The 17,396-nt window shown below is 30.2% G+C and overlaps 2 protein-coding genes across 3 annotated transcripts in view; one reads left to right on the forward strand and one right to left on the reverse strand.

The window, feature by feature from the left end:
* Nucleotides 1-1,482: 1,482 nt before the first annotated feature.
* LOC108914860 lies at nucleotides 1,483-17,086 on the reverse strand. 2 transcript variants are annotated; one of them, XM_023454484.1, is made up of 8 exons: nucleotides 16,935-17,086; nucleotides 14,162-14,257; nucleotides 8,505-8,676; nucleotides 7,734-8,454; nucleotides 5,355-5,664; nucleotides 3,289-3,510; nucleotides 1,866-1,968; nucleotides 1,483-1,813 (listed from the first exon to the last, which is right to left on the reverse strand). In XM_023454484.1, exons 2-8 carry the CDS (start codon nucleotides 14,247-14,249, stop codon nucleotides 1,579-1,581), a joined length of 1,851 nt encoding a protein of 616 aa, XP_023310252.1. In that variant the 5' UTR covers nucleotides 14,250-14,257; nucleotides 16,935-17,086; the 3' UTR covers nucleotides 1,483-1,578. The 2 variants fall into 2 exon arrangements, with proteins under 2 accessions (XP_023310252.1, XP_023310253.1); XM_023454485.1 differs by lacking the exon at nucleotides 16,935-17,086 and adding an exon at nucleotides 16,189-16,210.
* LOC108914859 (proteasome activator complex subunit 4) overlaps nucleotides 16,607-17,396 on the forward strand; it is a 45,201-nt gene continuing 44,411 nt past the window's right edge. Inside the window, exons 1-2 of the mRNA XM_018720774.2 lie at nucleotides 16,607-17,002; nucleotides 17,198-17,338. Of these exons, the coding sequence (XP_018576290.1) occupies nucleotides 16,794-17,002; nucleotides 17,198-17,338 (350 nt within the window). The 5' untranslated portion in view covers nucleotides 16,607-16,793. The remainder of the gene's footprint in view (nucleotides 17,003-17,197; nucleotides 17,339-17,396) is intronic.

A 17,396-nucleotide genomic window follows, 5' to 3' on the forward strand; every position in this document is an offset into this window, starting at 1 on the left:
TGTGGTTATATGTGTTTTGTTTTTGCTTTGGCGCTTTTTAAGACATTATATTTTATAAGTTTAAGTGAATAAAAAAACTTGTTATTAGTAATTTAAGTTTAGAGGAAAAAGTCGAATTGAAAAATAGCGGACGTCCAATGCCAGTGTTGAATTTAGTTCAGGTGCAGGAGTGCTAAAGTGGGCCGGCTTTCGCAAATTTGATAAAAACATTTATGGTAAGACCCTGTGGTTGTGTGGTTGTGACCAAACAAATAGATTTTTTTGTTTTGTATGTTTATTGTTTGGAGGAGGCGAAGAAAACTGGACGAAAACTGGAGTTTCTGACTTGAAACATTTAGAAATTAAAATTAAGAAACATGAAAATTCTCCTAAACACAAAAATAAGTTGGTGAGTTTTTTACTTTTAGGAAGAGTAAATATTGCTTCTTGTTTAAATAGTGCTTATGCAGAACAAATAAATAGTAAATAGTCATAACGAAACAGTTAAGAAAAATCGATTGCTTCTTTCAAAAATTTTAAATATCTTAAAACTATGTGGTACATGTAACCTTTCTCTTCGTGGACATAATAAAAAAAGTGACTCGGTAAACAAAGGGGTATTTTTAGAACTGATAGACTATAGTGCAAAAATTGATCCCGTTTTAGATAAACATCTTAGTGATGCCCATGTTTTTAAAGGAACTTCAAAAACTATACAGAATGAACTATTACAGTAATCTACATAATTATATCCTAACTGGGTTGGTTGATCGATTATCCACTTCAGCCCCCACACGTTGGAATTTTATTTCTCGCATTGTATCTAAGTAGCTACTTTACACACTGACAGTATTCATTTTGACGTACTTGCAAAACACAATGACCTTCAAATTCCTTAAAATGTTTCACCTGCGACACTAAGCGGGGTGCTGCCGCCCCCCACACCTCCCGCAGCTCTTATGATGTACACCTCTTTTCAAAATGCACCCCTCCTATATTCAAACCCACGGGCCGCCTCTGGGCTGGTGCTCTTAAGGTGATACTTAAAATGGGTCACCCACAGACTAAATAATGTTTTCCAATATTTATTATTGAAAAATAAAATTAATATGAAGGTTGAACTTCAGATATGTTCGTATTTTTTAATTAAAAAAAATAAGTTGAAAATAAATCCACCTTGCACCTCAACTATTTAACATTTTTTACTTTATGAACTTGTGTAACAATACTAAATATATTTATGGAAATGCAATTATTTTGATACACAAAATTTATGAAAATATTACTTTCCTCAAAAAAATTAAAAAGGTTGTCCTGTTTGGGCGATAATCCTAAAACACACTGAGTGATAAATAATAATTAGCCTTCAATGTTATCTCAAGTATAAAAATTGTAATTTCATATCTGTATCTACAATATCCTGGCAATAATTTCAAATGTAAAATATGAAATCTTAAAATATCTGTAATAGAGTATTTTCAGTGTAAAATATTTGTTTTGATCCAGTTTTAAACAACAACATAATTGTTTTCTTTTTATTTATATTCTACATAGAAATTGAAATGAACGAAATATTAAAAAATTAATATAAATTCGTAACTACACAACACTTTTACTCTCCGAAATGGAAACGTCGCTGTCCACTTTATTTTTTATATGTTGCATAAGGTATGGTATTTTTTCAAAGTCATTTAAAGATTCCCATATTTCTAAATTTACTGGAAGCACACCATGCCCATCATGTTCTAATGTTTTTATTGCTAAAGTTGTGGTCCCCCTTAAAACTTTGGTATTTATAGTATATTGGATAGGTCGAAGCGCCAATATTAATAATCTAAAAAATAAAAATTTCAAATTTTTTATAATGTAATATTGTACATACTCACAGTTCGTTGTCTGCTTGAACTTCTATATCTTCTATAAACTTGACCCCTTCTTTATTATTGACAGCCATAGGATACCCCCCTTTTCTAAATAATATAGCATGATCTAAAAAATAGATTAAAATTTTATTGTAACACCAATAACACAAGAATGACAAAATTTTAAACTAGAAACCGGACTATAGTTTTCCAAACGTTTTTGATGCGAAATAATTTTTGAGCAGTTTGGGTTTTTAAAAACAAAATTTCTTTTATTTTTAAAAGTTCACAAAAGTACTGAGTGAATTAAAGCAGAAATATTCAATGATCTCAAAGGTATGAGTTACATATTACCCCCTGGACAATAACTGAATGAGCAACGAACTTGACCCATAAACTTGGCAGAACAAAGAAATTGCAAGGCTTGCAAGTCAGCATCTAATCACATCAAGTTTTCGAAATAATCTAATCTAAAAGTGCGTAAAACACGGTGTTTCGCTAGATTTAAGGTTATGTTACATCACAAGGTAATTTTGCTAAACAAGACTCGTTGTGCCATCTGAAACTACTCTTCTTCAAAATCTATCTTCGAATGTCAAGGTTTCCTCTCCAAGGAATCATTTATTGAAATTTATTAGCTTGGCGTATTTGTAGATAATCGGAAATTAGATAGCAACAGAAAGAAAAAAGAATCAACATAAAGATAACTAAATCCACTGGTTCCTTGAATTTCCAGGGTCGCTGATTACAAATCTGAGATAAATGTGCAAACAAACAAAATGTGTGCAATGTGAATTAAGTTAGGGATTTATAGTAGATGGTGTAACTAAGTACATCACATCGGATACTACTGCTGTAACTATATTCATGTCAAAGCTGTGTCATTAGGCCATACTTTGTATTATGTCATTTTACTGAAATGTAAACAACATATATTTTTCTCAGCTATGAAGATGTCGAATTTCGAGCCAACAAAACACCATTTACGAGAAGTTTTACTTCTCCTGTTTAAGTCAAAGAAAAGTGCAAAGTCATTGAGTGCTGTTGGAAACATATAGTGAACATATTCCATCAATAAAACCATGTGAATATTGGTTTCGAAGTTTTCGGAGTGGTGATTTCGATACAGTTGACAAGTAACGCCCTGGTCAACCGAAAAAGTTTGAAGATTAGAAGCATTACTCGACTAAGATTCATGTCAAACACAAGATGAACTTGCTGAGTCATTGAATGTTGATCGCACAACATTCTCCAAATGGACTCGTATGATTCAAAGACAAGGAAATTGGATGCCATAAAAAATGAAGCCAAGATATGTCAAACGGCGATTTTTCATGTGTGAACAATTGCTTCAACGGCAAACAAGTACTAGTAGTACACCCTGTATAACTATTCTTTCAACTAATATTTTTTTCAAAACACAACTTAAATGATGCAATTTACATACCTATTTGATGCCCTTTTTTAGAAATCAAATTGGTCATAACATATTGTTCACCCCCTAAGCCATTGTGCAAGCTGGCTTCTAATGGAAAATCTGAAATTTCTCTCATATTTTGAACAATATTTTCCGGTTCAAACTTGGATGGAAGTATATCCACAAATTCTGGTCTGTTTAATTTTATACTTTGCCATATTGCAAAATAATGTTCAAAATCAGACATGAAACCTGAAAAATATTAAACACATGATACACGGCTTATGGGAGAATGTAACAGTTCAAAATGGGGCAAGTAAATGAAACATGCATTAATGAAATGTTTCTTTTTCATCAAAGCCCAAACATTTTAGTACCCACATATGTTTTTGATATGAATTTAAAAAAAAATATTCATTTTGTACCCTGGATGTTTGTACCCATATATGTTTAAAGCTGGACCAATGAAAATATTAACTTAACTTAATTTTGAAGAAATTGTTAAACTGGTTGAAAATCAAAAACAGTTTTTGAGATAAAAACGATTTTTATTTCAATACATGTCAAAGAACAAATTAATTTAGGGAGAGAATAATTCAAAATTTTAAAACAAATTGAAAGATGAAATTCTAAAACCAGTTACTTTATTGCTGAAGTATTTATATGCATATTTTATTGCAGCATAAATCGATTTGGCCTTTGATGCCATATTATCATTGTTTTGATTATCCAACACATATTATTAGGACAAAATTAATCTATTTCAGTCTGTAACGTAGGTAGTTTGAAATAGTTTGCATTTAAGTATTATTTACAATTATTGAAGATGTCACAACCACAGAATTTCTTTTTAGGCATATTAATATACATATTTCTAAGTATTAGGTTTATACAAATAATTAAATAAAACTGGTGGAAACAAACTGTGAAACTGAAGTTTTTTACTTTACATGTAATAATAACAAAAAAACAGTTTTATCTCGATAATGGTTAAGTTTTTTAACGTTCAAGTTAATATACTATTTTTAATCAAAATTAATCATATTTACTACACCAGTCAGGTGTAACTAGTGCCTCTACCAATGAAGACAAAATAAATACATTTAAAATCCCACCCTAAAAAACAACCACAGATATTTTCTATAGATAATAGCTGTTTTACATTGACAATTTATTGATCAATTAATTCATGAAGTCGCTTCATCAAGAAATTGGACAAGTGTAATGCACCAAATCAGCTGTCAAATAACTTCATGAATTTATTCATCAAGTTCTTGACGAATTAGAACATGTTCTAATTTTCGTCAATTTCTTCGTGAAGTTCGGAAGTACCAACCCAACAGATTTCCAGCCTTAGATCAGTGATGAGGTTATGTTATAGGAATATGTAAATAATTGTGTGACGTCGTACTAGTTTTGCATTGTTTTTATCGATTTGTTACTTACAAACACTAATATTTATATAATACTAGCTTTTACCCGCAGCGTCGCTCGCAGTGATAGAAAATCTTTTGTAAAAAGTAAATTTTTTTTAATAAAAAGTATCCTATGTTACTTCTAATACCTCCAAGAATATGTGTACAAAGTTTCATGATGATCGATTAAGTAGTTTTTGCGTGAAAGCGTAACAAACAAACTTACATTCACATTTATAATATTAGTAGGGATTATTATTATTAGTAGGCTTCGCTCGCGGGTAAATAAATATAGAAAATCTTTCGTAAAAAATATTTTTTTTAATAAAAAGTATCCTATGTTACTTCTAATACCTTCAAGAATATGTGTACAAAGTTTCATGATGATCGGTTAAGTAGTTTTCGCGTGAAAGCGTAACAAACAAACTTACATTCACATTTATAATATTAGTAGGGATGTGTCAAAACGGTACCACTGTTGTATCACTACAATTCATGAAGAACTTTGTCAATTTATTCATGAACAAATTGTCAATGTAAAACAGCTATAAAAAATAACCAGCAATTCATTAAGAATCTATTTTAACCTAAGGATTATCCCATTAAGCTACATCCCATTCCTAATAAAACAACCTGTATAGAAAGTCCTTAACAATGAAAACCATAAAATAATATACATACCTTTTTTAAACAACGATTCTAAGTATTCAAGATTTAAGGCCTTCGATAAAACATCAATTTTATAAATGTCCAAAACGCATAAAGAAGCTGCAAATCTAATCCAGATTATTTCTTTTCTGTTTTCCGCTGCTAAATTTTTCTTTTGCATTATAAGATTCTTCAAATTATCCCAGTGAATTGGTCTGTAGTCAGTTAGTGATGCAGCTATTACAATACTATATACAGAACCTGAATCTGCATTTGTAATAAGGGAGGGATCTTGAAAAACTTGTTTTGATACATAGTCCAGCAGATATTTATTCGTATGAGTCTGAAATTATAATTACAAACATCAACATATATTATACAGGCTGTTACAAATTCGCTTGTCACTACAGGGATCTCGGAGATGGTAAGAGGTACGAAGTAGCTTAAATTGGGGCAAAGTTGCGTAATTAGGGGACCAACATTATGCCTCTAAAAAATCAAGACTAACATGATTAGTTTTCGAAATATTTGAAAAAAAAAACTAAATTTTGGAAATCCATTTTTGTTTCATTTCAGCCTTGTTTGAGGCGATATTGAAAAAAGAAGAACACTTTCTCAAGGCCACTTTTTGCCCTCTATCAATTTTTATATATAACGTTTCGTCCCTTCAGGACCGTCATCAACTTCATTTTTTTAAATACGACCCTAGAAATTTTATTACATTTTTTGCAAGCCTTCATGATCTCCAATACCGTACTACTTCAGCCCGAATCAGATTCAGGTTAGACCCTGTAAAATCCATCTAGTTATTTAAACTATTACCAACACGCGTTACAATAAGACATTTATTATTATTAACTATTACCATCACTTGGTTATACATAACTCAATAAGTTGTTGCGTCAAAATTAAAACATTATTACAATTTTAATTTTATTATGACAAATTAATTCTTAAAAATGCATATGAACAACCAAAACGCCAACTGAATACTATTCTTAAAAAAATTTCAGTAAATGTTCAAAAATATTTTCGTTTTGGCAAAGGTTGAAAATGAAGATCAGCATAATATTATCAGAATTTATTATATCTGTAACCGCAACTGTGAAAGAGCATGTCAGATGTATTTGTAAGAATATCCTGAAAAAAATAGATCGAAATTTGTTTGAATTTTGAGCACTTGAGAAGCCTAGAAATAACTATGGACACGGGAATAAAACTATAATAATGTTTTATTTTAATGAGTGGAGGTAATAGTTTAAATAACTAGATGGATTTCACGGGGTCTAACGACACCTACAGTGTACGATAATTCGATAAACAAAGAAATCTAAATAAAAAATTTAGATAAATTTGGAGCGAATACACTGAAGAAGAATTTTTCGGGACAAAACGTTTGAATTTGGTTCGGGTTGAAGCAGTATAGTATTGGGGGTCATGAAGGCTTGCAAAAATTGTAATAAAATTTCTGGTTTTTTGGTTCAAACTTGGATGGAAGTATATCCACAAATTCTGATCTGTTTAATTTCATACTTTGCCATATTGCAAAATAATGTTCAAAATCAGACATGAAACCTGAAAAATATTAAACACATGATACACGGTTTATGGAAGATTGTAGAAGTTCAAAATGGGATAGAAATTTGTTTGAATTTTGAGAGAAGCCTAGAAATAACTATGGACACGGGAATAAAACTATAATAATGTTTTATTTTAATGAGTGGTGGTAATAGTTTAAATAACTAGATGGATTTCACAGGGTCTAATTCACCTACAGTGTACGATAATTCGATAAACAAAGAAATCTAAATAAAAAATTTAGATAAATTTGGAGCGAATACACTGAAGAATTTTTCGAGACAAAACGTTTGAATCTGGTTCGGGCTGAAGCAGTATAGTATTAGGGGTCATGAAGGCTTGCAAAAATTGTAATAAAATTTCCAGGGTCGTATAAAAAAATGAAGTTGATGATGGTCCTGAAGAGACGAAACGTTACATATAAGAATTGATTATGCCATTCGAAAGAGGACAAAAAGTGGCCATGAGAAAGTGTTCTTTTTTCAATATCGCCTCAAACAAGGTTGAAATGAAACAAAAATGGATTTCCAAAATTTCGTTTTTTTTTCAAATATTTCGAAAACTAATCAAGTTAGCCTTGATTTTTTAGAGGCATAATGTTGGTCCCCTGATTACACAACTTTGCCCTCATTTAAGCTAGTTTGTATCTCTTACCATTTTCGAGATCCCTGTAGTGAGAAGAGAAATTTATAACAGCCTGTATTTATTAAAATTTAGTTTTGAACTTCCTATAATCAAAATGTAAAAGACAGATAAATTAAACGATGAAAGAATCTGGTTCGTATTTTTCATTTCTACTGTGAACTTATTCTATAATTATAAATAAGAACTTACTATTCTTCCTAATTTTCTTAACATGTACACACAATGTTCAAATCCTAGGTCATGATCAATAACGTAGTTTGAACAGGTATCAACAAAAACCTCATTGTAGAAATAAGGATAACGTTTAGAATACCTATGAATGAGTCTTGATAATGTTGATTCTATATCTGTATAAGTTACATCATCTATATGTACAATGAAGTCATTAAGAGCTTTGTTCATTAAAGGCTCAAAAATTTCATTGGGTTCCATATCAGTTATGGACCAAATAATACTTTTCGCAGTTTTTGCATCAAATTCTTCATTCAGCTGATATAAAGCTTTTACTATTGTATCAATGGCAGCATCTGCTAATCGTGTCTTTGAAGCATAATGTAAATATTCAGCCAAATGTGCAACATTTTCTCTATCCATTTTTAAAGGCAAATGGATTTCAAACACGATTGGTAAAGCTATTTTCAAAGCGTCGACCAATGGAGAACTCTTAAATTGATGTAAAAGAAAATCCAAAAACATTATATGAGGAAGGGTCAACGAATTGATATTTTGTCGAACAAGTTGCAATAACACTTGAACTATTGTGCTATTTGACGGTACACCAACATATGAAATTATTTTTAAAGCTTCGATGGTCTCATTCAACTCTATAACACCAGACTGTGATCTTAACTTCTTGCAGAGTCTCTCAAAATCTGGATGTCGAAGAATATCTTTAGTGACCACGTTTGAGCTGAAATAAGTATAGAAATTAAATTGATTTCACAAAATTCAAGCACGTACCTTCCATATTTTTGTAAATCAAACAAAGATCGCAATGCTTGCATAAGGTGTTTACTATTTAAAATATTATAATGCTCATTAACAAGTTTTAGCACAGTTTTTGGAGATGACGCATTTTTTAAATTCTGTAAAAGAAAATCTGGTCCTGGGCTTAAATTAGGTTTTGCAATATCTGAAACATGAAAATATAATAATAATAATAATAATAGTAATTAAATGCAAGTTCGACAAGTTATGGCTATACCATTTTAATATATTATTTAGAAAAGTTTGGTCTTTAATGTTTATCACTGCAGTGAAAAGAAAAGCTACTTAAGAAACGTAAAAATAAATAAATACTTTCATACAGTATTACAGTAAAAATTAAAAAATATGAAAAATAAAATGATCACGATAAGATGATAATAAAAAAAAATGAGTACCTTTTTTGCAGTAATTGATGTTATTAATCTATTTCTAATTTTCCACGAGTTTGGAAGTTTAAGTAGGTTCAAAGTAAAGTAAATTTTTGTTTAGAGATTATAGAAAAAAAACATTTCAACAGCAATAAAAAAAAGAACAAAAGTAATATAATTGTTCCAAAACTCTAGCATGTGAATCTTCTCATGGCAATTTATAACAATGTTATCAACATCTTATCTCTGATACGTTCAATATAAAGAGTATCGTATATAGGTTTATACAAGTTCATAAAGAACATCACTATTTGGTCACTATGCATATGTCCAGGTAGGGTCAATCGTAGGACATAGAATAACAAATATGTTATTTAACAGATTAAGTAAATTCTTTCTATGAAGATGTTACATCTGTATCTATATAGAATGTAAAAAAAAAGTTTGCTCAAACTTTAATTGTGGATTCTACATCACAAATTATAGATTAAAACAAAGTCCCAATAAATTTAGGATATGCTTTGTTCACAGTTCAAAGTCACTGAAAATATGTAGTTTATTTCAAATTGTAAAAAACAACTGAGTGAAGCCAATTATATTTATGTAATACTACTAAAACAAAATGGAGCAGTAATAAAATTACAAATATTTATGTTTCTGACCAATTGCATGTATCTCTGAAACCACAAGAGATCTGAAACAGAAAAACAGTTAAATGAGGAAATTTTTAAGTCATTCTTTTACTAAATTAATGGCACTTGTTAATCAGCTCTAGCTGTTTGAGTTTTTGAAATACAATACATGCATCATCAAAGTGATTCATACACTATAAAATTTTGTTGTAAATTCATTATGATAAAGTTTTTTTACTTTTATGGTCAATGTGCTTGCATTGTAATATTATCGTTAAAATCAGATTCATGTTATAGTATTCCAAAATAGCATACATTCATCCTATGGACATCATATGTCTAGTGACTAATTTCTTTGGTGCCTAGCTACCTACATATTGAAGCAAATGAGCTATTCGCTGTCTACATTCTAACGTTGTATACAAGGTTATAAGTTATAATTTTATTATTTATTTTGGAAAATATATATAATATGACACTATATGTGTACTTATATACTAATATACGAGTATTTTCTACAGTCAGTAACATTAACTTAACTAGTATGTTTATTTTTGTGTTTTTGTAAATAATATACTGTGTAATACAACTCCTGACTATCTTTATGAGAAGTTGGTTTGGCGACATGATGTAGCATGATCGTCAGCTTCGTAATTTACACGATTTGCAAATAATGCGTCATCGAACTGAGTATTTTAGATGTTCATTTACCTATTTAGCAGCTATGATATTAAATAATGTACTGGTGCCTCAAGACTTAACACTCCGTAATGCACCTCTGATTAAGAAACGCATTCGTGAGTTGGTCATGGAAAACGATAACTCCACAAATGCTGCTGTTTTTTAGTTTTAGCTTTTTAATTTTTGACTTAATATTAGTATTAATATAATATGCGTGTGTGTGCGAGTGTGAGTCTGACTATACTACGTATTTGTATGTGTATTGCACAAGCATGTATGAGTGTTGTGTATGTATATATAAGTTATACTGTTTTTTTACATTGTTTTAATAACACTTTATAATTTATTTATATTATTGCTTTTAATATGTGTAAGTTACTTGACTTTCTGAGGGGTAGGCTAATTATCAGTTATCTGTGTCTAGTCCTTTTGTGTATAGGTTGTATATTGCCTTTATAACTATGCACAATAAATATTTTTTACCTTTACCTATAGATTTAAATTGAACTCAGATGTTCAGATGTATGAGAAAATCATAAAAATTGATAAGATTCTGTAAATTTCAATTTAGAAAGATTCATATTACATTCTTTGTTCAACCAATATTGAGTTGAATATTATTAACTCGATACATACAGGCTGTTACAAATTTGCTTCTCAGTACAGGGATCTCGGAAACGGTAAGAGACACGAAGTAGCTTAAATGGGGGCAAAGTTACATAACTAGGAGACCAACATTATGCCTCTAAAAAATCAAGGCTAACATTATTAGTTTTCAAAATATTTGAAAAAAAAACGAAATTTTGGAAATCCATTTTTGTTTAATTTCAGCCTTGTTTGAGGTGATATTGCAAAAAGAAGAACACCTTCTCATGGCAACTTTTTGCCCTCTATCAAATGGCATAATCAATTTTTATATGTAACGTTTCGTCTCTCCAGGACCATCATCAACTTCATTTTTTTAAATACGACCTTGGAAATTTTATTACATTTTTTGCAAGCCCCATCATGACCCCCAATACTGTACTGCCTCAGCTGGAACCAAATTCAAACGTTTTGTCTCTAAAAATTAATCTTCAATGTATTCGTTCCTTTATCTAATTTTTTTTTAGATTTCTATGTTTATTGAATTATCGTACACTTTAAGTGTCGTTAGACCCTGTGAAATCCAACTAGTTATTTGAACTATTACCTTCACACGTTACACTAAAACATTATTTTTAAACAGAATTTTAATCTCCATCACCTGGTCATACATAATTCGATAAGTTGTTGGGTCAAAATTAAAACATTACTACAATTTTAATTTCATTATGACAAATTAATTTTTAAAAATGCAAATGAACAACCAAAACTCCAAATAAATATTATACTTTAAAAAATTACAGTAATGTTCAAAAATGTTTCCGTTTTGGCAAATGTCGAAAATTAAGATAAGCATAATATGATCGGAATTCATTATACGTGTAACCACAACTATTAAAGAGCATGTCAGATGTATTTGTATGAATATCCTGAAAAAAATAGATCGAAATTTGTTTGAATTTTGAGCACTCGAACCTAGAAATAACTATGAGCAGGGGATTAAAACTCTAATAATGTTTTATTGTAACATGTGATGGTAATCGTTTAAATAACAAGGTGGAATTCATAGGGTCTAACGACACATAAAGTGTACGATAATTCAAGAAACATAGAAATCTAAGAAAGATTAGATACATTTGGAACGAATACATTGAAGAAGAATTTTTAGAAACAAAACGTCTGAATCTGGTTTGAGCTGTGGCAGTACAGTATTGGGAGTCATGAAAGCTTGCGAAAAATGTAATAAAATTTCTAGGGTCGTATTTAAAAAAATTAAGTTGATGATGGTCTTGGAGAGACGAAACGTTACATATAAAAATTGATTATGCTATTCGATAGAGGACAAAAAGTTGCCATGAGAAAGTGTTCTTCTCTTTTCAATATCATCTTAAACAAGGCTGAAGTTAAACAAAAAGGGATTTCCAAAAATTCGGTTTTTTGCAAATATTTCGAAAACTAATCATGTTAGCCTTGATTTTTTAGAGGCATAATGTTGGTCCCCTGATTACGTAAATTTGCCCCCATTTAAGCTACTTGTATCTCTTACTGTTTCCGAGATTCCTGTAGTGAGAAGCAAATTTGTAACAGCCTGTATACACTGTAATTGAAAAAATCTAATTCTTTTTATTGACAATTATTGATCATAACTACCTCAAAAAAGTGATTATCGTGTAACATTAATTTTTATTGATATACAGTATAGACTCTTTAATCCGAACTCACCTTAATCCGAATATCCACTAATCCGGCCCGACGACTTGACGAATGCACGTTTCTATGGTCTGAACAAAACTCTTTAATTCGAACAAAATTCGGTTTAACGTATATAGTTTGGATTATAAAGTCAGACTACATAATAAAAAGTAACCCCAGCAGTCTCGGAAAAACACTTTTATACGAGTCAGAACCTTTCTCGATTAGATCTTTTTAGTTGAAATATTATTGCCGTGCAAACATGGCCATATTTATACGACATATTTTACAATAATGTTTGGTTTTATTGTTATTTTTTGCCTTCTCAGTAACATATAAAATCTAATTCATATTATATGTATGTACATAAACATATTTACATACATATTTACTATCCAGTAATCCGAAAATATCGGTAATTCGAACTTATTTCTTTAAGCCCGTGTTTTAATTAGTTCGGATTAAAGAGTCTATACTGCATTTTTACTCATCGAAATTTAACATGTTCTTTATGTTCTTTACCATTTTCTTCACTTTTTTTGATAGGGGCTATAATAGATAATTATAAATCTTTTAAATACGTAATATAAAATAAATCATTTACATAATGAAAAGGATATCTTAATGCATTAATTTGGACAACCAAAATGATGTTTTATAGACGCTTAATTTATAGATATCCATTTGAGTTAACAAAAATATGTCTTATGGATGTTAATTAATAATAATTGGCATATTCATTTTGACACCTTACGAAATTTCATAATAAGAATGTCCATCAAAACTAGAGAAAAGTATGTATCATATCCATGGATATCAAAAAAAAACATATTTTATGAATGTGCAATTTATGGATATCCAAAACAGAACGGAAATACATCTTATCTTATGAACGTTCACGTTCGTAATAGGCAACTTGCATGAAAATTTAATTTATTTTAGAACGGTCTAAATTTGTAATCTATAACCAACATCTAACGATGGTAAGCAAATGATTCTTTTTAATGCTACAATTTAATTATGGATGTTGAAAATAGTGCAAAAATTAAATACTGTCACGTGATCAACAACGAATTGTGACGTCATTTAATGTCGGCTGTCTACCGCCTAGTCTTCAATTCCCATGCCGAAATGAGGAGCCTTGAAGCAAAGCATGTTACTTACTGTACTTGTGTTCCTGCTGTCGGGCATTCCTCTATCTCTCATTCATCTTCTCAATTCTCAATTACACTAAATGGTGTCACAAATTAGTGCAGTAGCAAACACCCATTTAACACATTTATTTTGCGCGCCAAATTTTAATAATTAATTATTAAATCAACAACCTTCCAAGTGATTTGTAATATTTTCACTATGCGATTATATAAGGTTATAGATTATTTCCAGACAATTATAATATATGCAAAGTGCCTTCTGTGATACTCATTCTATTAACAAAATGATGATTCCTTTCGAATTTGCATAATAAAACTGTCCAACAGAACTACAGAAAAGATTGCTATATGGATGCTTATGAACCTACTAACATAGGCAGATGTCCATAATACCAAAACAGAAAATCCTATCCTATGGATATCCAATAAATAAAAAGCATTTTTCTTAAAATAAATACATAAGTCTGCTTTAAAATGTTTGCATATATATTCCAGCTACACAAATATTAATAACTCACCTTTCCCGATACATAAGTGGCGTATAATACCATATTTTGCAAAATGTGGAAATGGGAGATTTGGTAATATTTTGATTACTTGCGACATCTTCAGCCCTGAAACATAAAATACAAATTTGTAATTTAAAACATGTTTATCAAGACATACCTAGTCCCTTGAAAAAGCCAAATATGTCTTATTTCAGTCATATTATGTTGGTATTTTAATTTTGTTCAAACCTTATTTCAAATAATGTACCTGTATTTAGGTACTTGATCAGATTGATAATAATTATTCACCCATCATTTAATATAACAAGAATTTAGAAGACATATATGGCATATTGTTATGAAGATCCATGTACAATACAAGAATGAGTACAACTTAAAAAATCCCATTAATTTGGTTAGTCAAATGCTTATTAAATTCATATGAATTTAAATGTTTAATAAGTTAAACCTACTAAACTTTGCAGTTAAACTAAAACTTACTGAATAGTATATCAAAAATAAATTTTCGCATAATTTTTGTAACAATTAACATTAAATATGTCACAAGTAATATCCACTTTGGATAAAAATAAAAAGAGGTAAATATGAAATACTATGCCTTTATATTTTAATGAATAGGCATGTAAACAATTAAACTCATCCAAGTGTAAGTGTGTATTGAATTTTAACTATGTACTTCTTATTAAAGGAAAGTGCATCTGTTTTTAAATGTTTTATAAATAATACTTTTCTATTAGTAATTTTTATCTAACCATAAATAATCGTGTAATATATTTTTCAATTATAGATAGTATTCATTAAAAATAATGCTGTAATAGGTACTCTAGCTCCAATGTAAAGCAAAATTAACGAAAATTATTAAAAGTAATTTAAAAATGTACCAATTCTTTCTAAAAAAAATACTTGGAGTATAAATTGCAAATCAGTGTAATAATAAATAATGTATAAAAAATATGTAAAGTAATTCTTAATATTATCAGTGGGTGCTGGTGAAAATTAAAGTGGTCATGTTTGATATTAAAGCACGGGAACCATACCATTTTTCGGGGATAATTTCTAGGCCCACAAAAAATGTTGGAAGAAAGAACCACGCTCAATACTTATTGAAAATGGGTTTTGGCCAATTTTTCTGAAACTTGGCAAACCGGTAGTTCTTAACGTGCTGATCAAAAGTCTCAAAGGGCACAAAGCCCAAAAACCCCTCCAACCCTTTCGAATTCGACCCCCAAGGACGAAGAGCTGATCATAGGCCGATTGCCTTTCCGCAATATTATACAGCCATAAAATGATTATTAGTAACCCACCCAATGACTTAGACAGTGACTTTTATCTTCTCGCCATTGAGTTACTTCTCCCACTTTGCTACCACCACCACTACCACCACCGCAACCCCCAACACACACACCTCATCTAAACGTAACAAAAGATGCTTGATGACTATTCACTGCTTACGAGTTGTAAAACGTTTTAATACTATCACTACCGACAACTGATCCACATACTCCAAGTAGCAAAGTGGGAGAAGTAACTCAATGGCGAGAAGATAAAAGTCACTGTCTAAGTCATTGGGTGGGTTACTACTAATTATTTTATGGCTGTATAATATTGCTGTAAGGCAATCGGCCTATGATCAACTTTTCGCCCTTGGGGGTCGAATTCGAAAGGGTTGGAGGGGTTTTTCGGCTTTGTGCCCATTGAGACTTTTGATCAGCGTGTTAAGTACTACCGATTTGCCAAGTTTGAGAAAAATTGGCTGAAACCAATTTTTCATAAGGATTGAGCGTGGTCCTTTGCGAAACAAAAAAATTTAAATAGGCATTACTGACTCTTCGAAAAGAGATGCACAAATTTATGCAACATATTATATGTATATTTCATAATTAACTGATAGATACAGCCTTTTATTTTTGACAAAATTAAATTTAATTTGATATTAAAACATTCTATTTTTCAAACATAATAATGCTCTAACTTTATGAAAAATTAAAATTTTGAGAAAAATAAAAAACGTCTATATCTATTATTATTATAAGTACCACTATTTCCGAACACCCTGTATATTTGATCTTGTCAGATTGTCCCCTAGGGGATCTCTGAAGGTCAAATAACTCCCATTTTAATCGATCACCCTATATTAGAATTAATAATTACTATTACAAAAACATCCTCAAAAAGATATAAATTTGTATCTAAGTATTTAGGAAAATTAATAATTTAAAAAATGAATATAAAAAACTATTGGCATTATACGTGTATACATGTGTAAACCTAAACTATTCCAATGGTGTAAGTTATGCACTTATGCAGAACCGCAGATTAAATCATTCTTAAAAAAGTACATCGTCATCGAGTTCAAAATAAATGTCCTTCCGGAGGCAATTACCTCGTATTTCAAATTTGGCGCTAGTAATAATAAGTACAATTGGTCAGCATGATTGGGCAGAAAGCAATGGCATCAATCATTGGTTGAAAAAGTGCCACTGGTTAGAAACAAATATGTCTCAAATGACTGTGGCAAAACAATAAAAATAGCAAGTTGTTGAATAACTACCTTAAGTGAAAAGTGACGTGCATCGATTAAAGGTGTTTTAATTTTGTTTGCTCACAAAGTGTTATAAAAACTTAAAAGTTTTATTTTATTATGGATAAGGATATTGAAAAGACGCGATTTGAAAAACTAGGTTTTAATCCACAAAAGGAAAATATTTATAACAAATTACTACCCTATGCAGAAGAACTGGATGAAGAATCAAAGAAATTGTTTACGGATATTAAAACTAACCTGGTTAAAGCTGTTCTGGCCAGAGAAATGCGGCCTGGATGCGCCCTATGGACCTCTAGACTAAACAAGTAATTAGATTTAGTTTTATTTTAAATTTTATACACAAAAGTCCTTTAATGACACCACATTTTAAATAAAATTGCTTAAGTATTTTAAAAATTAACTTGCATATGACATTGTTTTGACATTTGACATTTAGAACTTTTAAGAGGTTAAATTTTTGGAGGGGGTTAAGGGACTTTTAAAAACTGGCGCCGTTTCAGGTACATCAAAATTTATGGAATGAAGTTTTCAAAAGAAGACCATATTGCCTTAATTAAGCTATTTTATGAATTAGTTACCATTCCAGATTTAGAACCTACACGAATTAATAAATGTGCTACAACTCTTATACAGTTGCTCAAGTAAGTTTTATTGTTATTTTTTTCTGATGCAAATCCTTTATCGAAAAGTACCTTATTG

Source organism: Anoplophora glabripennis, unplaced genomic scaffold (assembly GCF_000390285.2).
Source record: "Anoplophora glabripennis isolate ALB-LARVAE unplaced genomic scaffold, Agla_2.0 scaffold233, whole genome shotgun sequence".
NCBI classification, from domain to species: domain Eukaryota; kingdom Metazoa; phylum Arthropoda; class Insecta; order Coleoptera; family Cerambycidae; genus Anoplophora; species Anoplophora glabripennis.

Bases quoted from the DNA above. Each gene is read 5' to 3' on its own strand.
- LOC108914860 (XM_023454484.1), bottom strand. From the start codon at position 14,249: ATGTCGCAAGTAATCAAAATATTACCAAATCTCCCATTTCCACATTTT. The intron at 3,511-5,354 runs GTATGTATATTA...AATATTTTTCAG, and splicing joins AGAATCGTTGTTTAAAAAAG to GTTTCATGTCTGATTTTGAA. The intron at 1,814-1,865 runs GTGAGTATGTAC...TTTATTTTTTAG, and splicing joins GTTCAAGCAGACAACGAACT to ATTATTAATATTGGCGCTTC.